The following is a 26,858-nucleotide window of genomic DNA, read 5'->3' as shown; positions in this document are numbered from 1 at the left end:
CCTTTATTTCTTCGAATTCCATCCTATTTCGTAGCCTCGGGGACAAAAGTGTCCAGTAATAGTCTGTCTATATACAATTACTAACCCGGCAACCCACCCCCGCGAGCCACCTTCTTGGCCCTCTGATTCCGTCGGTTATGGTTCGCCCTGCTAGCCTTGTGCTGCTCCTTTCTCTGGTGTGATAATGGAGTATTAGTTTGGCTCTGTTCACCGGACAACCCGGTAGTCCCTCCTCTCCCCCTCCCGGTACCGCCTCGCCCTCCTCCACGGCCCCTTCCACGGCCTCCCCCTCCACGGGCCTGTCCGCCTCGTCCGCCTCTCCCAGAAAACGCACCACCATCGGTACCACCTGTTTCGTCGGACTCGTCGTCATCGACCTCCTCCCGGCCGGGTTTTCGGTACGCCGTGGACGGAAGATCGGGCTGGACAGCCGCAGCGCCGGCCCCGCCTGCTCCCAGGGTGAAGTGATCTTCAAGCTTCGCGAGGCGCTTCGGGTCCCGCGCCAACATCACCGCCCATCCCTCGATCGCTTCGTCGGTCATACCGGTTTCGCGCTTGAGAGAGGCGCGCGGCTGTCCGCGCCGGGTTGCCGAGTCGCGCGCGAATAGCGCGGGATTTGCCTTGTACGTGCGGAACAGCGTCACCTCGTGCTCCTCTGCCTGTCGGGTGCGGCGCTCCGCGTCGGCATCGTCGGCATTTGCGCCTGTGTCGACGGTTCCGCCCACGTCTGCTACATCGTAGGTATCGTCTCGCTCGTCGTCGTCGGAATCAAATGTCGCCAGGGCGGAGATGATGGCTGCTTTGTTGACGGCATGGCGGCTGCGGTCTGCGAGGATGGCATCGGCAGTGAGCTCGGGATTCGCACGGCCGAACCGAAGTCGGCCGTGAGCTTGACCGTCAGAGGAACGGGTGAGTTCTGCAAGATCCACATCTTTGTCGAAAACGTTCTTGCGAGAGGAGGCGGGGGTCGGATTAAGCGGCGGTGATGGAATCTGCGGGGGTGTAGGCTGAGGTAATAGTGCATCCCGATGGGGGACTGAGTTGATGGGAGCGTGGAGTTGCTCCGATCGGTCTAGTGTTTGAAGTTCCGGGGCGAGAGAGTCATCCAGCAGATGTGAAATCACTATTTCAGGGTTGTCTTGGTAGAAGTCGAGCAATCGGACAACATAACCCGGTCCAAGATCCGGGAAAAGGTCTTGAATCTGGGTGATAAGTGACATTTTGTGAGCATGGAGATGCTCAGGGATAACGGGTCCATCAGCAGCAGCACGACCCTTGCCCTTGTCAGAATGTCGGGCTGGCTTCCTATGTCTTTGATGTCGATGATGCAACTCCTTTGAATGAGATTGGTATGAGCGTAAGCTGGCGATAAGATCCTGCGCTCTCTTTTGTGGATGGATGCTTGTGTACTTTTCCAGGCGAACAAGTAGGTCTGTACTACATATCAGGTCTGAGAGAAGTGTAGCGTTTTTGTTTGCTCTTGGAGTCCCAACCCCAGCGCTGGCCTTCAGACTGAAGAGCTGATCCAGGAGTAGCGACAGGTTGGCCTTGGGCTCTTTTAACAACGTCATCAAACCCACATAGATAGTCGCCACAATAATACTTCGAAGTACTTCTCTCGGGTCTGTGGTATATGCCTCACACAGCGTATCCAGGAAGTCTGAGCCTACCATAAGGACCTGCCCACAAGCCGGTAATACAGAAGCCAGAACAGTGAGTCTTCTCATATCGGAGATCGCCTGCGCGCTTGCTGAAGTTGCACTCGACGACAGGCTCTTGATGATAGCAGCTTTGGCATTCTCGAGACTCGAAACAATCGTGCTTTCGTGTTTGTTCCATACTTCGATCATCAACTTCCTCAAAGTCGTACTGGAGGGGTAACAGCAGGACAAATCACTGAGAAACCCCCACCCCAGAAGCTCAGACGGTACCGTAGACGGCTGCTCTAGGAGAAGCCTCCTGGTGAGAAGAAAAGAGAGCTTTCTCAACCCCTTTGATTTCGGACCAGCATCGAATGAATGTCGTGATGGAGAACCCTCTGATGCCGATAGTTCATGGAAGAATGAGCACAGAAAGGACACGGCTGATCCGTCGTTAGGCGTAAATTGCGCAAAGGCTTGCTCAGAAGCCTCTAGCCGGATCTTCACCAGCATCGTCCACGCATCTAGAAAGGCATCCCAGTCCTCATGTTGTATCCTGCTCCGCACTGCGGGTGGGGGCACAGGTGCCAGCGCAGGCAGTTCTGCCATTATACAAACAAACAGAAAGCCGAATCTACCGAAAACCAAAGGAAAAACAGGTAAAATAAGCACAGAAACTGAGTCTCTTAGCACACAGAACCTCCCACCTTCTGTCGTTTGTCGTGGCCGTATCCAAGGCGAGGCTCCACCTGACGGAGGAAACTCGCCTAAAGCGGTAATAACGATGACTCAGCGGTAGGCGTCTAAATACGGACTAGCGCCAGATAACCGAGCCCGCCAAGAGTTCCGCCGTTTTTGTGTGGGAAAAAAAAGAACGTCGCGATCGCGAGTCGATAATTAATCCCCTCTGCAGCCATCATCACTTTACCGAACCAGGAAGTTCAGGTCTTGATTGGCACTTAGCCTTATACGTGAGACTCCCCTACGAATTCTTCCTCCAGTTTACATCCGACTTGGAACTAACTTGCCTTAGCCATCCACCACCAACAATCACCATGTCTTTCCAGAAGCCCGAGAAGGATTTCGGCGAGGGCCCTGTACGTGTATACCAAGCTGGTGGAAGAGATATATGATCTATATATTCTCATATATATCATCAATCGCATCGCCAGTGAACTGGCGAACCCCAAGATTCAATGGCTAACAACCGGTACAGAAGGTCCACAAGATCCGCATCACCCTCACCTCCCGCAAGGTCGCTTCCCTCGAGAAGGTCTGCCAGGAGCTGATCGACCGTGCCCGCTCCAAGAGCCTGCAGGTCAAGGGCCCCGTCCGTCTCCCTACCAAGACCCTCCACATCTCTACCCGCAAGACCCCCAACGGTGAGGGTTCCAAGACCTGGGACAAGTACGAGATGCGTATCCACAAGCGTCTCATTGAGTATGTCTACCTGCATATCCATCTATATTCCCTTTCATATGTAATAAAAAACCATGCTTACGCATCTCTAGCCTTCTCGCCCCCACTGAGACCGTCAAGCAGATCATCATCAACATCGAGGCCGGTGTTGAGGTTGAGGTCACCATTGCCGCCTAAACGTGTTCGCTCGGGTTGGCTGTGTGCTCCAACCACCTCTTAGATGGGGTGGTGTGGTTGGTCGGATTTACAGGCTATACAGCGGCTTCGGCGGTGATGGAAACATCGCTGTCTGGGTTATGCTGGGCCGATATAGATACCCACTAGCACCTCAATTCAAAAATGGAAAGCAAAAAATTCTAACGCCATACACACTGTGCACTTTCATCTCTATCGAAGATAGGTAGCTCAATTCGTAATGTAATGAGTGATTACTCTTATGACTATTCTGTCTAGAAGCTGGAATACTGTCTCGCGATGGGGTATCACCGTAATCAACTCCGTGGGGAGACTTGTCTAAAAATCAAAGCTCACCCACTCCGATTTGGGCGGAACACTCGGGATCACTCCGTCCTTGAAGTATCCGTTTTTCATGAAGAACTCATACTGTTCAGTGACTTCCGGCGTGTACTCCTCTGGCTTCCCGTAGGCGTCGCGCAAACTCGCTTCATCGGGAGGTCCGTCGGGGAAGAAGATGTGGACGTAGGTCTGACGATCGGTTGGATGCAGGTAGCACGGCGAGTCATTGATGTATTTCACCGGCTGTCCCTTCCACGCCGTGAGTTTTTTGCTGACAGGATCGCGCATCGTCTGTCCGCTCAACGGAGGGATAGGGTTCAGATCTTGCGCATCTAGTTTCAACACTGCAGGCGGTCCGGCAGTGGTGGGAGCTGCTGGTGCTAGCGGTGCCGCAGCGGGTTGACCGAACGGCGAAGCCTCTGGTGCTGCTGGCTTGCCGAAAGGTGAAGGCGTAGGCTGTTGAGCGGGTTGGCCAAAGGGGCTCGGAGTTACCGCCGCCGCCGCCGCCGGTGCTGGTTGACCAAAAGGGTTGGCTGCGGGTTGGACTTGCTGTGCGACCTGGCCGAATGGCGAAGCTGTCTGTGACGGTTGGCCAAAACCAGACGTTGCTGTTGGTGCTTGTTGTTGCGCTGCCTGAGCGAATGGTGACACAGTGCTCTGGCCCGAAGGCTGCCCGAAGCCACTTGGAGCTTGAGCTTGAGGTTGAACTTGGCCGAAGGGGGATGCCGTACTAGGCTGTCCAAAACCGGACGGAGCAGGGGCAGAAGTTTGGCCAAATGCCGGTTGACCGAACGCAGGCTGTTGCTGGGCAAACCCTGACTGACCGAACGCAGGTTTGCCAAAGGCAGGCTGAGCACCGAGCCCTGAAGGCTGCCCAAAGGCAGAAGAACCCTGACCTAGTGCCGCCGGCTGTCCGAAGGCAGGTTTCTGACCAAGCGCTGACGGTTGACCAAATGCAGACGGCTGGCCAAAACCGGAGGGGTTTCCGAAGGCTGGTTGAGCGCCACCTAGGCCTGAGGGCTGACCGAACGCAGGTGCTTGCGCTGGTTGACCGAATGCCGAAGGCTGTCCGAATGCTTGCTGTTGAGGCTGGCTCATTGCAGGGCCGACTCTACCTTCTGTGATGTCGATTCGATTAGGATGTTCCTTTTCGCCGTCCAGAATGTATTTGACAGCGCCGTCAAGATCGCTTAAAATCACGTCCATCTGCTTCAGCGACTCCGCATAAAGAGCTTCCGCCTCCTGGATCGCTTGGGCTGGATTTCCTGCAGCGACAGCCTCATAGTGTCGCAGTCTCATCTCTTCAAAACTCTGTTCCCGTTGCGGGCCTCCAAACAGCTGCTTTGGCGCATTTTTGCCCGGGCCGTATGAAGAAAAGACCCAATCTGGCCGCCCCTTTTGAGGCGTGAGGTCAAACTTGATATCGGATGCAACCACCCCATAACTGCATCCATGTCAATAAAATGGTAGTTAGTCAAAGAGAGATATGGCGAAGGGAAACTGACTTTTGTGCTGGTTGGTTTTGTTGGTTTGTGCGGCCTACATTTCACTAGTCAGCAACAACCAAGACATAGAGTGGCCTTAAGCAAGCATAAACAGTGCTCTAATTCAGCTGAGGAACAGGATCTAAGACCAAAGTAAGCCATATCAGTCCTCAGAAGAGAATGATGGTCATACCAGTGTGGCCTTTCGTCCAAGAAGCACCCAAACGCGGGAACAGTCCTCGCTCAATGGCTTTTGAAGTAATGAAAGCGCAGCGACCTACCTCCAAATCCTCCGCCACCGCCCGATAGGACTTCAAATCGATTGCCAGAGCTTGCTGTGTTCACACCGGGGTGTTCAAATCTACAGCTATCTGCGCAACTTGTTAGTAATACGGTTCTATCAAGGGTGCGTGAACGAAGCTCCATACCCCCGTACTTGCAACGGCCTTGCTGGAAGTATTTGCAGATAGTCATGTCTGCAGTATATTATGCTGACCGAGAGAATCAAAGCTTGTGAGAGCCTGTCTCGACGCTCGCCTCTCCGGTCGAAGCGTGGGTTTCTTCCAGCGCCTGCAGATCAATCGTCGGCAAGACAGTCCGCAGCCAGGAAGAACTCAAAAACAACCAAATTATGGATGAATTTTTAGCTACTGCTGAAGAGGATGACCCTAGGATCTCCGACTAGTAAAGTAATCGTGTGTGGAATGAGAGCGGCACAAAGGATAGTTTGAATGGGATAATAAGAGCTGGTTGAGAGGTTGATTGATAGTTATATTTTACCGTCCGGTAAAGTTTGGTTTTGTTTGACCAAAAGGCGTCCGCAGAGCGAGCGACAGCAGAACATTTTGATGTTTATTCATTCCTTTATTCCAAGTTTTCTATTCCAATATTTTATTATTTTACAATTTATACAAGAGATTAGTTTTAACTTTATTCTGTTCATTTAATCTAATATCTAGGTAGCGCATTATGTACCATACAGCATGAAAATAGCTTGCCACCTCAACGCCAAACTCCTACCCAACATCGCCAGCCGTGCTGAATTAGAAAAGGATTTAACCGCTGTTTTAGTCGACCTCAAGATCATGTAGTGCCGGACGGGGGGAACGGCTGTGTGTGTCTCATGCTTTGCTTCAAGTCATCCCAATTCAGCCCGTCGATCCGTTTCCCACCTAGCGATTCCAGCTCTGTGGTGAGCTCTTGCATCTTTCCCGTGGCAAGACGTCGCATAATGACCGTGTCCTTTGCTCCTTGAAGTGTCTTGGCGTTTCCGTGCAATAGAACTTCTTCGAACCACTGCTCCTCCTTTGAGTCGAGTGGTAGGTTGATCAATTCCATCGCCCGCCTGCTACGTGTAGGCCCTCCACCAGTCTTGTGTACAAACAGGATTAGCCGTTCGAGATAGCTCCGACGGTGCGCTTCGCCATGTGACCGTGTGAAATAGAACGCCTCGCTTATGCTGGAACGGCATAACGTGTCGAAGAACGCGTTTCGGACCTTTTCAGACGCTAGAGGCGGCGAAGCACTCAGATAGTATGCTAGAACGAGGCTGTCATCGTGCTTGGGAAGCTGCGAGAGAGATAGGACGTAGAGGATCTCGTCGGGGAACGTTGGGATGAGAGATGGCTCTGTGAGGTTTTCAAGAGCTCGCTATTCCCTCATGTGTTAGCAGGGACCAGGCACCGCGGCAATCGCTCTAGAAGACAAACCCTGAACTCCAATTTGTCCAAGTGCCACAACCCATCAATGAACAGCCTGTACTTCTCAGGTAGACGGCACTTGTTCGCAAACTGCGCCGCGGCATCATTGGCCGCACGACAGTCCTTCAGGATGTAGTAGATCACCGCCTGCTTTTGATGACTGGGGAACGACGAGGAAACGATGTTTTGAACAAGGGATCGTAGATCGGCATTTGATCGTGGCGGATAGAGCTTGGTGACTGAGTGATAAAGCAATTAGGATGCGATCCATTGGGAGTTCCGCAGGGACCTAGATAGACAACATACCCGACTTCACGCCCAGCAGTCCCAGCAGTCGGTCCACGAAGAGCTGGTTCTCCAAGGCCCGGCGGTTCGACAGGATCTGCTCAATAATCTTGCCATCGTACACGAAGTTCTTGTTGAACCGGAAGATACTGTCGAAGTCTTCCCAGGGAGCCATCCTGTCTCCTACCCATAAACAAAAAGAAGCCTAAACAACCGTCTTGTCCTTGCGGGCAACAATGATCGCTTGCCTGAGCAAAGATTACAGTACGGTATGACCAGGGCGGTGAGGGGAGCTGGCGGTGTTGTGGCAGAAAAACAACGCCTTTCCTGTTCGGGCTGGGACGTAAACAACCTCCCACTTTTGCCAAACACAGAAGCGTCAACTTGCCTTCACTATCTTCTGAATCGCACACGCAGCACCACGACCCGCACCATGGCTTCCGTCGCACGAGGCAGGCCATCGCGGCGCTCTACCAGGAGGAGTTATGTCGTTGAAGACACGCCCGAGGAGGAGGATGCGGGGAACGTGACCCCGACGCCTTCCAACCCTGGGGGCGAAGAAGAGGAGGAGGAGTTCACTCCGAAGCCGAAGAAGAGGACAGTCAAGCGAGTATCGAGGAAAAGGACGTCGGACGAAGGACCGGGGTCGAATACGGCGCCTGTGTTGCGGAGAACCCGGCGGTCGAGGGCTAGTCAACAGTCTGAGACATCGCAGCTGACCGATATGAATGAGGACGAGGGCGCGAGTGTTGCCAGCGTCGCAACTACCAACGAAGAGGACGAAGAGACGCCGACAGAATCTCCTGGTACTGTCCAGAAAAGAAAAAGTATGGCTCCCCGCAAGAGTCGTGTGTCTTTGACGCCCAATCCGGAAAAGTCCTCACTGCCTACTCCAGAGCCTTCGGCTTCCCCCGAGCCGACACCGCAAAAGCGCCCACAGCGAGACAGCGCGTCACCGCTTGCCGACATCACCGAGAGGACCGTGAACGAGACCCCGTCGAAACCGTCGGACGAGCCGAAACAAATCCCCATCATCAACCCCAACTCCACTGTCCTAGAGAGGCCGATGGATATTGTCCTGAAGTCCCGTAATCTCGCAGCCCCCGTGGTCGAAGAGTCAACGGAACCCAAGCCTCGCATGGTAATCACACATCTGGTCCTGATGAACTTCAAGAGCTATGCTGGAAAGCAGGTTGTCGGGCCTTTCCACGCCTCCTTCTCATCGGTCGTCGGTCCCAACGGAAGCGGGAAGTCGAACGTCATCGATTCGCTGCTGTTTGTCTTCGGTTTCCGCGCGAGCAAAATGCGCCAAGGCAAGATTTCCGCCTTGATTCACAACTCTGCTAACCATCCGGATCTGCCATTTTGTGAGGTGGAGGTTCATTTCCAGGAAGTGCTGGATTTACCCGGTGGGGGGCACGAAGTCGTCAAAGATTCCCAACTTATCGTTTCACGGAGAGCGTTCAAGAATAACTCCAGCAAATATTACATGAACAAGAAGGAGACGAATTTCACGGCTGTAACGACCTTCCTCCGTGAGCGTGGCATCGATCTAGATCACAAACGCTTCCTCATTCTGCAGGGTGAGGTCGAATCTATTGCCCAGATGAAGCCTAAAGCAGGGAACGAGCACGAAGACGGTCTTCTCGAGTATCTCGAAGACATTATCGGAACATCGAAGTACAAAACGCCGATCGATGAGGCCGCAGCGGAAGTAGATACCTTGAACGATGTCTGTGTGGAGAAGAATAATCGCGTCCAACACGTCGAAAAGGAGAAGAATGCCCTCGAAGACAAGAAGGACAAAGCCATCTCATATATCCGTGATGAGAACGAGCTTGTCCGCAAACAATCAACACTCTACCAAATCTACATCGATGAATGTGCTGATAATATCCGGGTCACTGAAGAGGCCATATTGCAGATGCAGGAATTGCTGAATATGGAGCTGGAGAAGCACGAGGGCAACGAAACTGGAATCAAAGAGCTAGAAAAGGCTTACAAACGTGGCACCAAGAACTACGAGGCCATGGAAAAGGAAACTCAGGCCATGCTCAAAGAAATGTCCAAATACGACAAGGAATCGGTCAAGTTCGATGAAAAGAGGAAATTCCTCCTTGGCAAACAGAAAAAGCTCGAGAAGGCCATGCAAACTAGTCGCCTTGCAGGATCAGAATGCGAAAGTTTGGTAGAAAAACACTCCGACGACATCGAGAAGAAGACCGGGGAGACTGCCGAACTGGAAAAGGAAATGAAGGAGGAGGAGCATGAGCTCGCATCTATCCGCGAGGGCCTGAAGGGCAAGACCCAAGGACTCTCCGATCAGATCGCAGCAAAGCAGAAGTCCCTGGAGCCCTGGGATGCCAAGATCAACGAAAGGCAATCTGCCGTGGCGGTTGCTCAGAGTGAGCTTGATATCTTGCGCGAAAAGAGCAACGCTGGTGCTGTTCTTCTGGAAGAAGCGCAGACTAAGATTGCCTCCCTCGAAGAGACCCTGGAAGCCAAGCATTCCGATCTTGAGGAGTGCAAGGAGCACAAGGAATCGCTTGCAGCCGAGCTTGCCCAACTGCAACATGATCTGAAAAAATATTCTCAAAGAGAACCCGAGATCCGGTCTCACGTCTCCAGCGCTCGACAAAAGGCAGACGAAGCCCGTGCTAGCCTTGCCAGCACGCAAAACCGCGGCAGCGTCCTCACTGGCCTTATGCGTTTGAAAGAGTCAGGCCGTATCGACGGCTTCCATGGCCGTCTTGGTAACCTCGGAACTATCGACGAGAAATACGATGTTGCCATCTCGACTGCTTGCCCTCAGCTTGAGAACATGGTGGTGGATTCGGTGGAAGTTGGCCAGCAATGTATCGATTATTTGCGCAAAAACAATCTCGGTCGCGCCAACTTTATCCTCCTCGACCGTCTTCCTCGAAGAGACATGTCCACGATCTTCACACCCGAAAAGGTGCCACGTCTGTTTGATCTCGTTAAGCCCAAGGATCCAAAATTTGCCCCGGCCTTCTACAGTGTGATGCAGAACACCTTGGTCGCAAAGGACCTAGAGCAAGCGAATCGCATTGCCTATGGTGCAAGGCGCTGGCGTGTTGTCACCCTCGATGGCCAGTTGATTGACATGTCTGGAACCATGAGTGGTGGTGGCACTCGTGTTGCACGGGGCGGTATGTCGTCGAAGCAAGTTGCCGACACCACGAAGGAACAAGTCGCCAAACTTGAGAGCGACCGGGATGAGATGGAGCGCAAATTCCAAGGTTTCCAGGAGAAACAACGGCAGATGGAGGCTCTCATCCGGGAAAAGTCCGATGAAATCCCTCGTACGGAGACGAAGATCCAGAAGATTCTTATGGAAATCGAGAGTGTTAAACGCAGCCTTGCCGACGCGCAGAAGCGAATCAAGGAAATTGATGCCGAGCACAAGCCATCAAAGACCGATGACAGTCGGGCCTCTGCCTTGGAGAAACAGATCAAGTTGCTCGAAAAGGAGATTGAGAAGCTCCGGTCAGAAAAGTCCGGCATTGAGGAGGAGATCCAAATTCTTCAGAACAAGATCATGGAGGTGGGCGGTGTTCGACTGAGGAGCCAGAAAGCAAAGGTCGACGGCCTCAAGGAACAGATTAGCATGCTCGCGGACGAGATTTCAAACGCCGAGATTGCTAAGAGCAAGAACGAGAAACTTGTCATCAAGCACCAAAAGGCCCGTTCGGAAGCTGAAAAGGAGATTGCCCAAGTCGCTGAAGACCTGGAACAACTCGACAGGGATATTGAAAGCCAGGCTAGCGACGCATCTGAGTCGCGCGAGAAGGCAGAAGAGGCCCAGGAGGTATGTTTTTTACATAGACCAAAACACCCCGGATAGACTAACTAACTCATCGACAGGCCCTGGAGACGAAGCGAATGGAGCTTAAAGCACTCAAGACCGAGCTTGACGACAAGATTGCGGAGCTGAACGAAACCCGTGCTGCCGAGATTGAGATGCGAAACAAGCTCGAAGAAAACCAAAAGGCCCTAACGGAGAATGAAAAGCGCAACCGCTACTGGCAGGAGAAGCTCTCTAAGCTGACGTTGCAAAATATTAGCGACCTTGGTGAGGAGCAGCAATCGATGGAGCTCCAGACATACAGTAAAGATGAGCTTGCGGAATTCGGCAAGGAATCTCTCAAAGCTGTCATCGCAGCCCTGGAGGAGAAGACGCAAAATGCCTCCGTGGATCTCTCAGTCATTGAAGACTACAGGCGGAGAGCAGCTGAGCACGAGGCCCGGTCTACTGACTTGGCTACCGCGCTGGGCTCTCGGGATGCCGCCAAGGCTCGTCTGGACGGCTTGCGATCAGCTCGCCTCAATGGTTTCATGGAAGGCTTTGGAATTATCTCGCTTCGCTTGAAGGAAATGTACCAGATGATCACGATGGGTGGTAACGCCGAGCTTGAACTGGTGGATTCCCTGGACCCCTTTTCGGAAGGCATTTTGTTTTCCGTCATGCCTCCTAAGAAGAGCTGGAAGAACATCAGCAATCTCTCTGGCGGTGAGAAGACTCTCTCGAGCTTGGCTCTAGTCTTCGCTTTGCACCATTATCGACCTACTCCACTGTACGTGATGGACGAGATTGACGCCGCGCTGGACTTCCGTAACGTCTCCATCGTCGCCTCATACATCAAGGAGAGGACCAAGAACGCGCAATTCATCGTCATTTCCCTGAGAAACAACATGGTAAGCCGTGGTTTTACTTCTCCGATGTATGGCTTCCTGCTAACTATTTTCCTCGCACAGTTTGAACTTGCTTCCCGCCTCGTCGGTGTCTACAAGGTCAACCATATGACCAAGAGCGTGACCATTGAGAACCGCGATTACATTACCGGGCGTTGAGAATCCGCTTGGAATGGTTCCTTGTCTATATTATTTGTCATTTTTTTTCCCTTGTTACATTTTGGTCTTTTTATATCGCATGAATCTCCGGGTTGAGATCTTGGTGAGGTGGAATGGGTTATGTGTGGCTGGATGGCAATAGGGACTACTTGTCCTTCCTGGCGCTATTATCTTTCTGGTGTTTTCTAATCGGAATTACTGCTCATGCAATGAATGAATGGATCATTTTCTCTCGATATCTTCTATCGCGTTTGTGTGTGTGTTTGCAACAAGTCTCGATGGGAGTCCGGGCAGACAGCTGCAGGATATGCCCCAGTCGATCCTCCCTTGCATCTTGTGAGACCTGGCTCAAGCAAGAATACTTGCAGCTCTAAAGACCGAGTCCCATCTGTAGCCATCTTAACGATAATAGCACCCTTGTGTCAAGGACACCCAACAAGCCACTGTGCTATCTGTTGATCCGCCCATTCTTCTTTAGACGTCTTGGTTAGGGCGGTTTGTCCACCTCGAACCCCGTCCACGACAGCAGCCAGTGTAACAGCAATGATCTCGGGGTCGGAGGCTGGCTTGTTGTTCACAGACAAAATCAGCCCCTTGCCCTATATCTCCTCCGTCTGGTGGGATTCGAAGAAACGGCCTTCATCTCGTCATGCTAGGGTGAAGGACGAGGGGGCATGCAGACCGCTTGGAATGTGGTGTGCTGATAGAGGGGAAGTTGGATAAAACCTAGGATTTTCTGATTCTCTTTCTTTCTTCTTCTCCCTCCAGATTCTCTTCGTCTGTCGACGTTATTGAGTAGAATTTATTTCGAGTTGGAGTCTCTCCTCCAAGAGTGATTGCGCCATGCGGCTACACTATTCGGGGGTGGCTGGATTCTTGGCCCTGGCCACGATGGCTGTGGGCGACTCGGTCGATTACTCGCAATATGTCAATTGTTTGATGGGATCCGAAGGTCCTATCCCAGGGAAAGGATATGGAGGAGGCGATATCTTCGTGGGTGGTACTCGGCCGTTTGGAATGGTGAAGGCGGGGATCGACACAACAGCTGCGAATTGGACTCTGGCTGTGTTGAACGGTGGATGGACGCCTGATGGAAATGTGACTGGAGTCAGTAAGTCTTCTGTTTGGAGAATCGACGCGTCGACCTTTGGGTTTCTGGTTCTGACCATGGCTACGTACTAGGTATGATGCACGAGAGTGGAACGGGGGGAGAGCCCAAATATGGACTCATATCGCAGATGCCACTGACCTCTGTTGCATTGCCAGTCAATATCCTTGATAACAACACTTATAGCCAGCCAAGAGTGAGTGGTTCAGCTTGGGTTAATGGTAAGATGATGCAATACCTGGGCTGACGGATAGAAAAGCTCGGCAATGATACGGCTGAGGTGGGATACTTCAAGACCCAGCTGCAAAATGGAGTGACGATTGAGATTTCTGCGTCTCGCCATGCGGGAATCATGGATTATTCATTCCCAGAAGGAGAGAGGCATGTGCTCGTGGATGTCTCTCATGTACGCTTTTCCAGAAGAGATCTTTACACAAGCCCAAGCTGACCCCATCGCAGTTCCTCCCAGGGTCTCCTGGTGACTATAACGGCCAGTTCTACATCGGTGGAGAAATCGCCATTGAGGATGATGGGAAGGCGTATTCAGGGTATGGGACATACGTCGGAGGGTGGAACAATGGTGAGAAAGAAGACTCCAAGCAGGTTCATCTTCATATTGATAATGGGGGAAACAAGGAGCGCCATTCACAATCTACTTCTACGGAGAATTTTCAATTGCTTCGAAAAGCTCAAGGGTCTTTTCAGGTACCAACACCGATCCTATGCCACGATACCACAACCTGGCGAATGGACCCATCCCTGAGCCGGTATATGGGAACACATCCCATACAATCACATCGGGTCCGATGAACCGTCGTGTAGGGGCATTGTTTAGCTGGGGAGATGGCCCAGCTGAAAAGATCACCTCTCGTCTGGGTATCTCCTTCATCTCCGTGGAGAAAGCCCGGTCTTACATCGACAGCGAGATTTCATCGTGGAACTTGACCGATACCGTGGACGCCGCTGTTCGTGAATGGAACGAAGACGTGTTCAGCAAGATCCATGTGCCTCTAGATAGCTCTGCCAATATGACAAACGTCCGATTGTTGTACAGCTCGCTGTACTTCATCCATCTGATGCCGTCGGATCGGACAGGCGAGAACCCGCTTTGGCAATCGGACGAACCGTACTGGGATGACTTCTACACTATGTGTGAGTTCGAGAGCCCTTCTTATCAGAGTTGCCAGAGAGTTGATGCTTTTCCAAGGGGACATTTCCCGGTGTACAACTAGTCTCTACCTCATCCTCCAGACCAGCTACTTTGAGTCGATGATCCGGGGGTTGATTGACATCTGGAGGTTCGTATTCCCGAGGATCTCAATAATGGAAAGTACTCGCTAAACAGGCACAGGCACGAAGGTTTCCTCCCCGATGGCAGATCTGGGAACTGGAACGGTCTCGTCCAAGGCGGTTCGGATGCAGACAACGTCTTCGCAGACGCGTATATAAAGGGACTGCGCGGGGCTATCAACTGGACCGACGGTTATGCTGCCATGAAAACCAACGCGGAGGTAATACCATACAACACGTACGACCCCAAAGACCTGTCGGCCAGCACAAAGGAAGGGCGTGGTGCACTGGGCGACTGGCTAGAGCTCGGCTACGTGTCGCAGGATCGCAACACGCGCTGTATCTCCCGAACGGTAGAGTACAGTCTGAACGACTTTGCGCTGAGCCAAGTCGCCGCCGGCGAGATGCCAGGCGATCAGCAAAAATACCTCAACAGATCTGCTGGATGGCAGCGTATCTGGAACCCAGAGGTGACGAGTCTGAACTATACCGGGTTCCTGGCGCCCAGGTTCTCGAACGGAATCTTCAACAACAGCGGCTATGATCCCTTGTACTGCTACAGCTGTGAGATGCAGGCATACACATATGAGGCCGTTCCCTGGGGTGAGACTACTTCCCTTCCATGCCCTTCGTGAGCTGACACATAAATAATTCCTTTCTACCTAGAATACTCCTTCGTCATCCCGCACGATGTCGAGACACTGATCGAACTGATGGGTGGATTAGAGACGTTCGAATCCCGACTTGACAAGATGGTATGAAGCATCTCGCCTGGAATCAAAGGAACAGACAAACGCTTACATTTGGATTTCCCCCAGTTTGAGCCAGGAGTTGCCGTCCAGGATCTTGGGGACAACGGTGCTGGAATTACCACATTGATGAATATTGGGTATTTCATACCCGCCGTGACTTTCATCTCACTATCTGACGCTTGTTAGGAACGAACCTGATTTCGCTACGCCGTATCTATACAACTACATCAACAAACAAGCGAAGAGCGTCGAGCAGTCCCGGACTCTCGCCAATGAATAGTCAGGCCCTACACTTGAAGAATTTGTAATTCTTTTTTCTCTGCTATTTTCTAACCTATCTGTTATGTATCTAGCTTTAAAGATGCTCCCTACGGTATTCCCGGCAACAGCGACGCCGGGGCAATGAATTCCTGGCTCGTCTGGCAGCTGTTAGGCATGTACCCCGTTGCCACGCAGCCGGTATACCTTCTCGCCTCACCGTGGTTCCCAGACGTGAACGTTACAGTCAACGGCAGCGCGACGGTGCGGATCACGGCGACGGGGCTGGAAGAGGGGTATTACGTGCAGGGTGTGAAGATCAACGGACAGAACTGGACGAAGAACTGGTTCGAGCACAATGATGTCATGGCGGAGGGCGGGACTATCGAGTTTACCCTCGGCGCGGAGATGACAGACTGGGAGACTGGAGATGTGCCGCCGTCCCCGGGACATGTGGTTTTGAATGTCGACCTGACATGATATCCGGTTGATATCCAGCAACTAGTAGTTGTCACCAAGACACGGCTAGGATGGATTATTTATAAGGACCAACAGAGATTGTTGAATTTGTAACTTGCATGTCTTCATAAGAGCTAGCTATATATAAAACAGAAACCCATCCACGACCGTCGTAAAGAACATCCCATCATTTGTAAGTGTACACATCAAGTAAATACAGGTGGTTATAAAATAGTTTGATATCTTGTTGGATCAACAAGTCCAGATAAAACATCGTCCAGCGGTGCGTGCACCAGCTTTGTAGCAACGAGTGTCGACTTGCTTATTTTCCGTGATGGTGATGATGGAGGAGGTTCGAGAGAAGGCCGTGATGATGTCCTTCAGACGGCTACTGATTGCAGATCCGGTCATTAGCATGGATGGTCTCTGGAGGATGCTTGATAGCTCGGATTGGAAATTAATCGACTTACGTGTCCGTGAGGACCGCCGTGAGGACCACCAGGACCACCGGGGCCTCCCTGACCACCGAAGCCGCCAGGGCCGCCGTGAGGACCACCAGGACCGCCGGGGCCTCCCTGGTGACCACCGAAGCCGCCAGGGCCTCCCTGAGGACCACCGAAACCACCAGGGCCTCCCTGAGGACCGCCGAAACCACCAGGGCCACCCTGAGGGCCGCCGAAGCCACCCTGACCACCGTGAGGACCACCAGGGCCACCAGGACCTCCGTGGGGACCGCCGGGACCGCCAGGGCCGCCGTGAGGACCACCACCAGGACCGCCGCCGTGAGGACCAGGCATATTGACTGTGTGTGTGTTTGTGTGCTTAAAGCGAAAAAAAAGGCGTGGAAGAAGAGGATGCGAAGGACTGTGTAAGAGTCACAGGAGCAGGAAGGCTTGAGTAGTTGATAGCAGAGAGAATCTCGGCCGGGGAAGTGAATCAATTTATACCCCTGTCTACAGGAGGTAGGGTATAGCGTAATCGGTGCCCCTCCATCCTTTTGCCCACCGATGACGGATTCGTGGATCTCCTTGCCCGCAAAAGAGGGGTTCTCAGGTGTTCTCGCCAGCGTGCCACGCTGGAGTCAGTATACGCAATCGTTGCCCCACTATACTGCTGGGAAGAGAGCTCAGCTTCTTGGCTTCAGCGATCGGCTGTTGCTGCTAGAACTTGGGAGGGGTATTTCCGTTGCCATTTTCTTTTCATGAGACATGGAGTGAGGAGACGGAAGGTGCGGAGGGTTCAACTCGTCGCCAGTAGCTAACAGTGTCAGCTCTTTGTCGTTGAGCTTCGTTGCCAGGTTGACTGCAAAAACACAAACAACACGTACTCTGCGACTCACAGAGCTCAAACCCCGCCGAGGCCTGCCTAACAATCGCCAAGACGCGCCGGCCATGAGATTTGCTCCGCTTCTCAGCCCTCCACGATTCCAATAGACCAGCATTCGTCCAATTTTAGTGCAGGGGAGCGTCATAGAGTCTCCGATCGCTGGCGATTCGGCCGTGCCACATCTGCTGATCATAGTGGCGGTGTGTGGCAGTGTTCGGAGTATGGCGGTGCGTCCCCAACGTTGCGTTGTTTTCTTCAACCGACACTCATCTATGCTGAGCCAATATTGAGTCTATGAGTTAGATATTCGAGAGTATATGGCTTGGCAGCAGGTATGGTTGTTTATAATCTGGTTTTCTCCCAAATAATTTTTCAGATTCTCACTTACAATGTCAGGTCACAGGAGACTCGGGATTCTGGCGATAGAACCTCTGTTGTGTGGCTGTCAACAATGGAATAGAATGCAATACGTCTATAATTTCAGAAGGAGAGATGTATAAGTGAATAGATGCTTGAATATCTGCTCAAATTTCGGAATTCAGAGAGCCCAGGGGAGATTGAGCCTTTGACGCCTACCAGCGTCCAATCTGCAAGCTCAGAATCGAGAGATGCTCGACAGAGACTCTCATTCGCTTGATGACTCTATCATCTGGTTGGTTTGGTACATGACGGATCTCGAAGTGACAGGCCTGTGGGATAGAATCATCTCTGAGTCAGATGTTTTGTCAGTGGATCTTGACCAGGGAACTTCCACTCTCACTAGGGAACTCTGGCCAGTGAATAACTCTCAGATCAATGCTATCAAAAATGTCAACTTGGCTCCACTGTCTGCTGTCTGAAAACACCATCTTCCTGGTGAATATCAGAAAGTGTCAGCTCTCACTTCACACAGAGTTCTTCAAGTAAAGCTACGTACAGCGTATCCCATAATTACTCCATACTTGTAGAGATGTCCCTTACTATAGGCATGTCCCTGAGATGTCCGTTGAATAGGCTTGTTATACTGAAGGGTTGTAGTATGCTGCTCATCGTAGAAGTCCTGTCGTCAGGGCACAAACGTCCGGATGAGCTGTACGCTTGCAGGTGAGCCTCCTGATATCAAGTCTGTAACTGTCGACAGTGGGTGAAAGCGACTTCTGAGACCTGCGCCAATCAAATAAGCCATACTGTCTTCTCATTCACCGAGGGCTTTCATACTCGGGTGTGTAACAAACAAACTGACCCGCCTCGAAGCCCAACTGGCTCCTGATATGTGAGAGATGGAGGATCTCCCAAGTGAGAGTGAAAGAAGAGTTCTTTGTCTTCTTTGCAACTATTCACTACATGCAAACAGATCAGAACGTCGCTTACCACTAGCTGTTTCCCTTTGCATATAAATATCTCCTGTTTCTCTCCTCTCATCGCTTCTCTCCCTCTTCTCCTCCTCACCCATCTTCTACTCTTCTCTTGTAACCTCATTGATCGATACCATCTCTGCACTCTTACAGCTCATCATCTACTACTACCCTTTCATCAAACTTCATTACAAGTCTTCAAGATGAAGCTTGTCAATGTTCTCGCCTGCCTGGCCACTGCCACTATGGTGGGGGCCATGGTGATTCCTGCTGACGCCTGTGGCCAGCTTTGCATCGACGACTCCGGTTGCACCAAGAGCTGCGACTACTGCCACCCTAAGACCATGACTTGTGTTGCTAGTAAGTACTACTCCTTGTTGTGGGTGTGTGGGTGTCTTGTCTAACAGGCTTCCTTGTTACTAGCTCGTCGTGCTCGTGATGTTGATAACGCTCTTGATAACGTTCCTGGTCTTTCTGTGGCTGATATCTTTGATACTGCTGTTTCTGCCATTCCCACTTCCGTGTCTGTCAACCAGTTGAATGGAGATGGCGATGTTTCCAAGTGTGGCAAGACATGTGGTGCGGACAAGGACTGCGGTGGTGACTGTGGCCAGTGCCGTCGTTCTCAGGCTTTGGGCTTCCTTGCCTGTTTCCGTGAGTATCTCGATGGATGATATATGGTTTGGGCTAACACATGTCTTTATTAGCTCGCAACCGGCCTCGTGACGTTGACAACACCGACTCTTGGGAGGGATCTGGCTCTTGGGAGGGAACCGGCTCTTGGGAGGGAACCGGCTCTTGGGAGGGAACCGGCTCTTGGGAAGGTAACCACCCTCGTGGCACCGACTCTTGGGAGGGCACTGGCTCTTGGGAGACCAACAACCGTCGTGACACCGACTCTTGGGAAGGGTCTGGCTCTTGGGAGGGCACTGACTCCTGGGAGGGCAACCACCGTCGTACTGACAACTCTTGGGAAGGATCTGGCTCTTGGGAGAACACTGGCTCCTGGGAGGGCAACCATCCTCGTGACACCGACTCTTGGGAAGGATCTGGTTCTTGGGAGAACACCGGCTCTTGGGAGGGCAACCACCGTCGCACCGACAACTCCTGGGAGGGAACTGGCTCTTGGGAGGGCACTGGTTCCTGGGAAGGTAACCACCCTCGTGCTGATGACTCCTGGGAGAACACTGGTTCCTGGGAAAACACTGGCTCTTGGGAGGGCAACCACTAAAGGAGGTAGCTTGAATAGTTAGAACTTCCAACTCTTCGGAGGGAACATATGCAGTTTAGGAAGGGCGGCACTCGAGGGTAGCTAGCTATGATTAGTACTACTGCTTACATACAATACTGAATAGTATTTACAGTCTCTGACAGACTTCTTTTGATAAACTTCCTTTCAATTATGAAGGCCATCTTGTAGACTGACTACCTTGTAACTGTGAGTTGTCTCTAGATAAGTTCCGTCTATTTCTACATCTGCGGTATCTACCTGATATACGAGAGTAATAGCGCTGAATATGTAGACAAAGAAACCAGGAATTTTATTCCTTTTCCTTACGGTGACGGTGAGAAGATAAAGCGTAAAAGACAGTCCTCAAAAGATGCAAGATGGGGCCAATGATATTGACAGTTCAATAATCCCTGTCGAGATGCCCCCGTTTCTGAAGGTAGTCACAAGAAAGATAGTGTTATGGAGTCGGATGCCACGAACGGTGGCACGGGCAGGCGCCTGGTGTGGCTCAGGGTAGGTCTCGTCGAGAAAATCGACGCAGTCTTTTTGCCCCTCGAAAGAAGACAATGAAGCGCTGTACCTTCCCTTCCTGCAATCTCCTGCCCTGGTTAATATCCACCCAGGGATCGGCGAGAAGGAGCTCAATCACCCGCAACGAGGCTTCTCCCCATCAGAGTTGATATGATTAGAGTTGAGGCGAGGGCTATTCAGCAACTCTTCAAAGGTAGGATTAGTGCACATGAGCATTGACTGGGTAACCGCCATCAACGCGGTGCGTCCTTGAGTATCAAGACCACATTTAATCATTCTTTCCAGGCTAGATAGTCCTTCGCAGTATCTGGCTGAGAAGGGGCAAATACTTTTAAATCCCACCAATTTGTCCAGGGAGATAGAGCTCATCGTATCCTTGACTAGGGACAGCAATTGGCCTCTCAAATTATGCTAGTCTGCAGCTGTCCGTTGTAGGGGAACGGTCAGGCAGGGAAGTAGATGGCGTGTTGTCTCCCGTCTGTTGATAGCTGTCACTAACATGATTATTGAAGGTAGGCAGGTCATGGATAAGCAGCCCAGCGGTCACGGCGTCTTTCAAGCTCCCTATTCCTGCCATTAGCTAGTTTTTGATGACACAGAGGAATCATTTAAATACCCATTCTAACAAAGCACTTTACTTAGGCTTTTAACAGATGCTAGGTTTATATAAATAGGTCCTCACGTCCAGCAGTCGATCTAGCATCAATTGAGATCTTCGGCAGGAGTGCGGTTGGTGACATACGACATGGCTAGAAGATATACATCAGTATGAGTATGATAGGCGTAGTTGGGTTGATAGCCTGTACATCTCCATGCTTTTTTGGTTCCTTGTTTTGAGGAACAGAGGCACCGGTTTTAAATACGATGGTGGATATAGTCGGGCATCTGCTAATCTGGCAATTATCATTGCGGTTAGTAAGATTTTAACAAAAACAATCCGAGTAAAGTAATAACGTACGCTTGTCTCGATCCAATGACCTTGGCATCGAAGAAGAACAGTAGCTTGGAGTGAAGAGAATAATATATATATATATGTGTGTGAAAACTAAAATATACCAAGGGAGAGACTGCTTTTATATAGGAACCCAAAGCCTGGTCTATAGACACATCCAACTGTCCGGTAATGATGCATTTCCTCCGATATAAGTATTGCGTAACGGATATCTGCTATAGTTAGTACTAGTTCTGTTTGATCACCATAAAAGAAGGGGGAAACACCCACCGACAATGTCTGCGCTGCATTTGGATCCCCCTTCCCACCTCGTCGTTGACGAATTTCGTGCCCAGAATCGTGTCCGGGGCAATCTCGTCCTCCACCCACGCCACCAGCGCAGCCAAAACATTGTTTTCCCTTGCAAACGGGATGCCTGCAGCGGAGGCGCCCCCGCCCTGTCCAACTACCCAGGCTCCCGGTCCCGTATTGCAGTGAAACATGCCTGAGATACGGAAAAAGCGGAAGAAGGCCTCCATCTGCTCTGCGCCCGTTTGCATCCCGCCAGCCGCCAGACGGTCGTAAAACCGGATAGAATTGAAGCTGGTGATCTGGTTGTCTTGCTGGCCATGGAACGTGATCATCTTGCCACCTCTTGCGTGGAAGGCAGACAGATCACTCGGCCAGGTGCGGATCTCTGCCGGGTTCAACGCGTCTGCGGTCTCGGCGTCGTAGAGGTTGAAGTATGCAGGGTTCCAGGATGGATCGAATACCACGTACTTGAACCAGTCCTAATTACGTCAGAAGATAATTCTAAAGTGCTTGGCTGGGGTATGTTTGATTGTCGTGTTACCTCCGAATAACTGAATGGTTTACCGGCATAAAGTCTCTCAACTGCGAGGTCTTCACTACCAGGCTGCATCGCCGGGAAGATGAGCTCCCCATCTCCAGCCAGTAGTGGGCTGAAGATGCGCCGAACCGTCTCGATCTGCACGGCCGACAAACAGTTCTCTTTATGAGCAGTGGTGGTACACGCCAAGGGATCCGGGTGAAAATGACAGAGTGTTGGGTCTTCAATGATACCATCCCAGACCCCATCGATCCCATCACACTGCCTTAGAATCTCGTCGTGGATGAGGCCCGTCCACTGCGCCCTGGTGATGAACTCGGACGAGTTGTAGGACCCCGTGAGCGGGAAGAAGCTGGCGCGCCATGAAACGAGGTTGTTGAAATCCACCGCTGGGCTGCCTGCTACTATCCCGTCAAAGTCCCCAGGGAACCGATCAGCAGCATTGATACCCTGGCGTCCACCAAGGGAGCAGCCGAGATAGTATGATGTGCGGTGTGGATATCCGTAGAAGCGACTGGTGAGGTTTTTACCTATCTCCACGATTGTGTGGAGACTTCTTCAGTCAGATTGGGAAAAAAGAAATAAGAAGAAAGAATGCGTACGCCCTCCAGGAAAAATCAATCACGACGTCTTCGTTCTGATAAAACGCCCTGCCACTCGTCCCGTTGTGGCCGTTGTTCGAGCCTACCACTGCAAAGCCATGAGCAGCGCCGTACGCGAGATCCTCATATTTGATACCTGAAATGTCAGAGCACAGACACGATACTCTCAAACCAGTCGATAAAGATTATGATAAGGCTTACATCCATCGATTCCTCCGTTCCCTGTCGCTAGGAAGCGTCCCGTCCAGTTACGGGGGAGCCACAGTTCCAACACCACAGACGAGAGATTAGAGGTCGACACGTCAAGTGCAATACGGCACAAATCTGCCGTGACGGTCTGGTTTGGACGATTGCACGAGGGGTCGTTGTATGGGAGGGGCAGGTCTGTTCCTGCAGAGACGTATTCGACAATCCCACCTGGGGGGGTATTATTGTCTGCAAGTTTCACGGAAAAGGACCTGCAAGATTCGGCAAATGATGCAGTGGCTGCTCTTGAGACGAGAGCTGCAATCAAGACAGAGAAGAAGTAGTGGTATATCATAATGGCTATGATAGTTGTAAGTTCTTCATTGAAAGTGTGTGTAACAGCGCTGGAGTAGATCAAGATATTCTTCTGCCTGAGAAATAAGGCTACAATAACCGCGCCTAGTTAGGCCTAGCGCCATCAGGCTTGCCTTTTCTCTCTCCAGAATAGCTTCGTCCAAGACCTGTTTATCTCTTTCGCATCCTAGGCAGCTCGCTCAGCATCTACTCTGTATTACTCTGTACAGGGGCTAGCGAAAGCGTACCCTTGTGAATACAGTTGTTCACTAACGAGACACTAACGCTGAAATAATTTGATAGTCCCTGTAAGATTGAAAGTGAAATATACCCCGAAAATAGTGGCTTACCAGGAACTTATTATCAGTACGACTGATCTCAAATAATACATATTCAAGATGTATATCTTTGGGCACAAACCGACTATTATTCAGCTGGGAGACACCAGTACACAGCCTTCGACTAGATAAGCGCTTGAGCTGGGTATAGGAGCAGTCTTAGTGGCCAGGTTGATCAGGCTGAGTTTCAGCCTCCCAGGAAGAGTGCAAGGCTCGCCATGTTCTCTCCTCCTCGTTCGAACCCCGCTTCACCCTGGCGAGCATCATCAAGTTCTGGACAGATCTGAGCTCTTCCATCAAACCATGTTTACTGAACTAATTTGACAAATTCTTCGAGCTGGTTATTAGTTATACTTGGGCCTACAGGCAAGTTGCGACCTGAGTAAGATGGCGCGCCGCCTCAGCTGCGACCAATACACAGTCGGGTGGGTGTGCGCCTTGCCAGGCGAGCTCACCGCAGCACAGGAGATGCTTGATGAAGAACACCAAGACCTTCCGCCGAATAGCAATGATACAAATATATACACGCTAGGGTGTATAGGCGGCCACAACGTCGTCCTTGCATGTCTGCCCGCAGGGCTGACGGGCACCAACTCGGCGACGGCAGTCGCCATGCAGATGAAGAGCACGTTCCCCGCCATCCGGTTTGGGCTGATGGTGGGCATCGGAGGCGGCGTTCCAGGCACAGAAGCAGATATTCGCCTCGGCGACATTGTTGTGAGTCAGCCCGGGAACGGCCATGGTGGAGTGGTTCAATACGACTTTGGAAAGTCGACGCCAGGCAGGTTCACGCGGACGGGCTTCCTCAACTCTCCTCCTCCCATCCTTCTCGCCGCCGTTTCGAAACTTCGAGCCAACCACGACCGAGGGAGAAATAGTCTGTCGCCGCACTTGTCAAAGCTTGAAAGCCTCCCTAAATTTAGCCGCCAGCAAGCAGGTCGCGATGTGCTATTTGAAGCAGCGTACAGTCACGATAGAAGGGATAACGATAGCTGTGTGTCATGTGCGGCTGCGAGAATGGTGCAGAGGAAGGAGCGGGCGACCAATACCCCTATGATCCACTATGGTACGATTGCATCGGGAAACCAGGTGATGAGAGACGGGGTAGAGCGGGACAAGATCAGTCGGGAATTCAAAGGCGTTCTCTGCTTTGAGATGGAGGCTGCCGGCCTGATGAACACCTTCCCGTGCCTTGTGATCCGCGGAATCTGCGACTACTCTGACTCGCACAAGAACAAGAGATGGCAGCCGTACGCGGCGGGAGCAGCAGCGGCGTACGCGAAGGAGCTGCTAAGTGTGATACCGGCGGCAGATGTACTAAACACAAAGACAGTCAACCAAGCAATACAAGGTGAGTTTAGTTGTCGCAGCTTTGAAGTTTAGCAACTGGACTCACACACCATAGAGCCGATGCGTAGTTTTAACCTCCCCTTACTACGAAATCGCCAGTTTGTCGGTCGAAGTGCAGAGCTCGATACGCTGAAACAAAAGCTCTTTGTGAATAAAGACTGCCAGAAAGTGGCGCTCAGCGGCCTTGGTGGAATCGGCAAGACACAGGTTGCGCTGCAGTTTGCATTCTCTGTCATGGAAAACTATCCAGAGTTTTCCATCTTCTGGGTACAGTCCTTGAGTATGGAAACCTTTGAGCAGGGCTGCATGGGGATAGCAAGAGCATTAGGAATAGGCCAGGGGCAGCAGAACACAGAAGATGTGAAGGTCCTTGTGCGACAACGGCTATCCGCAAAGACTGCAGGAAAGTGGTTGCTCATTGTTGACAATGCCGATGACCTTGATTTGCTTTGTGGGCGCCATCAAGAAGAGGGCTTGTTGGCCTTTCTGCCAGTAAGCGATGACGGCCTGACCATATTCACGACGCGACATGGAGGCGTGGCGCAACACCTGGCGGGCGGTGATGTGATTGAAATGGGGAAAATGACGCGACAAGAGGCAGTGGACTTGTTGGATAAGTCATTGGTTCGAAAGAGTCCTTCTTACAACCCTGAGATCGTGACGAATCTTCTTTCAGAGCTGGAATATCTCCCGTTGGCTATTACCCAGGCGGCAGCCTATATCAACACAAACAAATCCTCTATTTCCGAGTATCTGCGGTTGTGGCAGAAAACAGAGCAGGATGCTATTGCTATCATGAGCACGGATTTTGGCGACAAGACTCGATACCAGAATTTGACAAATGCAGTCGCCAAAACATGGATGGTAACCTTCAACAAGATTGTCGAACAGGATTCATTAGCGGCAGATGTCCTCGCATTTATCTCTTGCATTGAATGGAGGGCAATCCCGTACTCTATTTTACCAACAACTCACCCCGAAGCACGGCTGATGGGAGCCATCGGCACACTCTGCTCCTACTCGTTTCTAGAGAGAAGAGAGGATGGCACTACACTTGACATGCATAGGCTAGTCCACTTGGCGACAAGGCTGTGGGTTAGTCAATCAGGCCACGAAGCAGAGAGGAGAATAGCAGCATTAAAACACCTCTCGGAAGTCTTTCCATCCAACGATTACACTAATCGTGAGATCTGGCGGGTTTATCTGCCGCATGCGGCACGCCTAGCGAGTGATGGGCAATGCCAAGATGGGAAAGAAAAGAGCGAGCTCTGTCGGAAGATCGGGCAGTGCCTATACACGGATGGACGTATGAAAGATGCTGTCCTCTGGTTACAAAAGTCTTGCGAGTGGGCGGATCAGAACCTTGCCCAAGATAATCTACATCAGCTATACTTGCAGCATTTGCTCGCCGTGGCATATCACGCAAATGGACAGGTCAAAAAAGCAGTCAAACTGTTAGAGTGTGTTGTCACGATACATACAAAAGTGCTTAAAGAAAACCATCCTAGCCGACTAGCATCACAACATGAGCTCGCTAGAGTATATCTAGCAAATGGACAAGTCAAGAAGGCGATCAAACTGTTAGAGCATGTTGTCGCAATACATATAAAAGTGCTTAAAGAAGACCATCCTAGCCGACTAGCATCACAACATGAGCTCGCTGCAGCATATGAAGCAAATGGGCAAGTTAAAGAGGCAGTTGAACTATTAGAGCATGTTGTCATGATAGAGGCAAAAGTGCTTACAGAAGACCATCCTAATCGACTAGCATCACAACATGAGCTCGCCATAGCATATCAAGCAAATGGACAAGTCAAGGAGGCGGTCAAAATACTAGAGCACATTGTCACAATAGAAGTACAAAGGCTTACAGAAGACCATCCTAACCGACTAGCATCACAACATATGCTCGCCATGGCATATCAAGACAATGGACAGGTCGAGGAAGCAGTCAAACTGCTGGAGCACGTTGTCATGATAGAGGCAAAAGTGCTTACAGAAGACCATCCTGATCGACTAGCATCACAACATGCGCTCGCCAG

The 26,858-nt window shown here is 51.4% G+C and overlaps 9 protein-coding genes across 9 annotated transcripts in view; 4 read left to right on the top strand and 5 right to left on the bottom strand.

Moving 5' to 3' along the window:
- Positions 1-80: 80 nt before the first annotated feature.
- On the bottom strand, positions 81-3,102 carry ASPZODRAFT_150873 (hypothetical protein; the record flags this gene model as incomplete). The annotated part of the gene is made up of 2 exons (XM_022725682.1): positions 81-2,242; positions 2,886-3,102. The coding sequence occupies 2 exons, from the start codon at positions 3,100-3,102 to the stop codon at positions 81-83; spliced, it is 2,379 nt and encodes a 792-aa protein (XP_022583198.1).
- Positions 3,103-3,421: 319 nt separating this feature from the next.
- On the bottom strand, positions 3,422-5,805 carry ASPZODRAFT_130796 (hypothetical protein). The gene is made up of 4 exons (XM_022722595.1): positions 5,488-5,805; positions 5,341-5,430; positions 5,081-5,114; positions 3,422-5,019 (listed from the first exon to the last, which is right to left on the bottom strand). The coding sequence occupies exons 1-4, from the start codon at positions 5,531-5,533 to the stop codon at positions 3,573-3,575; spliced, it is 1,617 nt and encodes a 538-aa protein (XP_022583197.1). The 5' UTR covers positions 5,534-5,805; the 3' UTR covers positions 3,422-3,572.
- Positions 5,806-5,986: 181 nt separating this feature from the next.
- Positions 5,987-7,271, bottom strand: ASPZODRAFT_130795 (hypothetical protein). Its single transcript, XM_022722594.1, has 3 exons — positions 7,066-7,271; positions 6,769-6,998; positions 5,987-6,709 (listed from the first exon to the last, which is right to left on the bottom strand). The coding sequence occupies exons 1-3, from the start codon at positions 7,217-7,219 to the stop codon at positions 6,143-6,145; spliced, it is 951 nt and encodes a 316-aa protein (XP_022583196.1). The 5' UTR covers positions 7,220-7,271; the 3' UTR covers positions 5,987-6,142.
- A 397-nt stretch (positions 7,272-7,668) lies between these two features.
- On the top strand, positions 7,669-12,152 carry ASPZODRAFT_130794 (hypothetical protein). The gene is made up of 3 exons (XM_022722593.1): positions 7,669-10,873; positions 10,930-11,760; positions 11,821-12,152. Exons 1-3 carry the CDS (start codon positions 7,769-7,771, stop codon positions 11,914-11,916), a joined length of 4,032 nt encoding a protein of 1,343 aa, XP_022583195.1. The 5' UTR covers positions 7,669-7,768; the 3' UTR covers positions 11,917-12,152.
- A 537-nt stretch (positions 12,153-12,689) lies between these two features.
- On the top strand, positions 12,690-16,147 carry ASPZODRAFT_158344 (hypothetical protein). The gene is made up of 11 exons (XM_022726353.1): positions 12,690-13,027; positions 13,099-13,220; positions 13,284-13,430; positions 13,484-13,604; positions 13,661-14,176; positions 14,232-14,322; positions 14,376-14,917; positions 14,981-15,069; positions 15,133-15,203; positions 15,253-15,345; positions 15,420-16,147. Exons 1-11 carry the CDS (start codon positions 12,760-12,762, stop codon positions 15,802-15,804), a joined length of 2,445 nt encoding a protein of 814 aa, XP_022583194.1. The 5' UTR covers positions 12,690-12,759; the 3' UTR covers positions 15,805-16,147.
- ASPZODRAFT_1656045 (hypothetical protein) lies at positions 15,946-16,685 on the bottom strand. The gene is made up of 4 exons (XM_022726721.1): positions 16,487-16,685; positions 16,400-16,427; positions 16,254-16,283; positions 15,946-16,174 (listed from the first exon to the last, which is right to left on the bottom strand). Exons 1-4 carry the CDS (start codon positions 16,578-16,580, stop codon positions 16,036-16,038), a joined length of 291 nt encoding a protein of 96 aa, XP_022583193.1. The 5' UTR covers positions 16,581-16,685; the 3' UTR covers positions 15,946-16,035.
- A 2,010-nt stretch (positions 16,686-18,695) lies between these two features.
- On the top strand, positions 18,696-19,786 carry ASPZODRAFT_130789 (hypothetical protein). Its single transcript, XM_022722592.1, has 3 exons — positions 18,696-18,803; positions 18,867-19,097; positions 19,151-19,786. Exons 1-3 carry the CDS (start codon positions 18,701-18,703, stop codon positions 19,672-19,674), a joined length of 858 nt encoding a protein of 285 aa, XP_022583192.1. The 5' UTR covers positions 18,696-18,700; the 3' UTR covers positions 19,675-19,786.
- Positions 19,787-21,215: 1,429 nt separating this feature from the next.
- On the bottom strand, positions 21,216-23,136 carry ASPZODRAFT_24287 (hypothetical protein). Its single transcript, XM_022727961.1, has 5 exons — positions 22,790-23,136; positions 22,589-22,724; positions 21,990-22,539; positions 21,428-21,927; positions 21,216-21,369 (listed from the first exon to the last, which is right to left on the bottom strand). The coding sequence occupies exons 1-5, from the start codon at positions 23,127-23,129 to the stop codon at positions 21,303-21,305; spliced, it is 1,593 nt and encodes a 530-aa protein (XP_022583191.1). The 5' UTR covers positions 23,130-23,136; the 3' UTR covers positions 21,216-21,302.
- A 717-nt stretch (positions 23,137-23,853) lies between these two features.
- ASPZODRAFT_140947 (hypothetical protein) overlaps positions 23,854-26,858 on the top strand; it is a gene marked incomplete at both ends in the record, with an annotated part of 3,829 nt that continues 824 nt past the window's right edge. Inside the window, 2 exons of the mRNA XM_022724705.1 lie at positions 23,854-24,817; positions 24,872-26,805. Of these exons, the coding sequence (XP_022583190.1) occupies positions 23,854-24,817; positions 24,872-26,805 (2,898 nt within the window). The remainder of the gene's footprint in view (positions 24,818-24,871; positions 26,806-26,858) is intronic.

The sequence above is a fragment of the Penicilliopsis zonata genome, assembly GCF_001890105.1.
Source record: "Penicilliopsis zonata CBS 506.65 unplaced genomic scaffold ASPZOscaffold_4, whole genome shotgun sequence".
NCBI classification, from domain to species: domain Eukaryota; kingdom Fungi; phylum Ascomycota; class Eurotiomycetes; order Eurotiales; family Aspergillaceae; genus Penicilliopsis; species Penicilliopsis zonata.
Note: the sequence above shows the minus strand (reverse complement) of the source record. Positions and strands in the feature narration are given on the sequence as shown.

Coding starts and splice junctions, on each gene's coding strand:
- ASPZODRAFT_130796 (XM_022722595.1), bottom strand. CDS start 5,533: ATGACTATCTGCAAATACTTCCAGCAAGGCCGTTGCAAGTACGGGG. Junction 5,431..5,487: donor AGGCCGTTGCAAGTACGGGG/GTATGGAGCTTC, acceptor CAAGTTGCGCAG/ATAGCTGTAGATTTGAACAC. Junction 5,020..5,080: donor CAAAACCAACCAGCACAAAA/GTCAGTTTCCCT, acceptor ACATGGATGCAG/TTATGGGGTGGTTGCATCCG.
- ASPZODRAFT_130795 (XM_022722594.1), bottom strand. CDS start 7,219: ATGGCTCCCTGGGAAGACTTCGACAGTATCTTCCGGTTCAACAAGAAC. Junction 6,999..7,065: donor ACTGCTGGGCGTGAAGTCGG/GTATGTTGTCTA, acceptor TTTATCACTCAG/TCACCAAGCTCTATCCGCCA. Junction 6,710..6,768: donor TGGACAAATTGGAGTTCAGG/GTTTGTCTTCTA, acceptor ATGAGGGAATAG/CGAGCTCTTGAAAACCTCAC.
- ASPZODRAFT_130794 (XM_022722593.1), top strand. CDS start 7,769: ATGAATGAGGACGAGGGCGCGAGTGTTGCCAGCGTCGCAACTACCAAC. Junction 10,874..10,929: donor AGGCAGAAGAGGCCCAGGAG/GTATGTTTTTTA, acceptor ACTCATCGACAG/GCCCTGGAGACGAAGCGAAT. Junction 11,761..11,820: donor TTTCCCTGAGAAACAACATG/GTAAGCCGTGGT, acceptor TTCCTCGCACAG/TTTGAACTTGCTTCCCGCCT.
- ASPZODRAFT_158344 (XM_022726353.1), top strand. CDS start 12,760: ATGCGGCTACACTATTCGGGGGTGGCTGGATTCTTGGCCCTGGCCACG. Junction 13,221..13,283: donor ACACTTATAGCCAGCCAAGA/GTGAGTGGTTCA, acceptor CGGATAGAAAAG/CTCGGCAATGATACGGCTGA. Junction 14,918..14,980: donor ATATGAGGCCGTTCCCTGGG/GTGAGACTACTT, acceptor CTTTCTACCTAG/AATACTCCTTCGTCATCCCG.
- ASPZODRAFT_1656045 (XM_022726721.1), bottom strand. CDS start 16,580: ATGCCTGGTCCTCACGGCGGCGGTCCTGGTGGTGGTCCTCACGGCGGC. Junction 16,428..16,486: donor AGGTCCTGGTGGCCCTGGTG/GTCCTCACGGTG, acceptor GGTGGTTTCGGC/GGTCCTCAGGGAGGCCCTGG. Junction 16,284..16,399: donor GGGAGGCCCTGGTGGTTTCG/GTGGTCCTCAGG, acceptor CCCGGTGGTCCT/GGTGGTCCTCACGGCGGTCC.
- ASPZODRAFT_130789 (XM_022722592.1), top strand. CDS start 18,701: ATGGTGATTCCTGCTGACGCCTGTGGCCAGCTTTGCATCGACGACTCC. Junction 18,804..18,866: donor GACCATGACTTGTGTTGCTA/GTAAGTACTACT, acceptor CCTTGTTACTAG/CTCGTCGTGCTCGTGATGTT. Junction 19,098..19,150: donor GGGCTTCCTTGCCTGTTTCC/GTGAGTATCTCG, acceptor TGTCTTTATTAG/CTCGCAACCGGCCTCGTGAC.
- ASPZODRAFT_24287 (XM_022727961.1), bottom strand. CDS start 23,129: ATGATATACCACTACTTCTTCTCTGTCTTGATTGCAGCTCTCGTCTCA. Junction 22,725..22,789: donor GAACGGAGGAATCGATGGAT/GTAAGCCTTATC, acceptor CTGACATTTCAG/GTATCAAATATGAGGATCTC. Junction 21,928..21,989: donor AACCATTCAGTTATTCGGAG/GTAACACGACAA, acceptor TGACGTAATTAG/GACTGGTTCAAGTACGTGGT.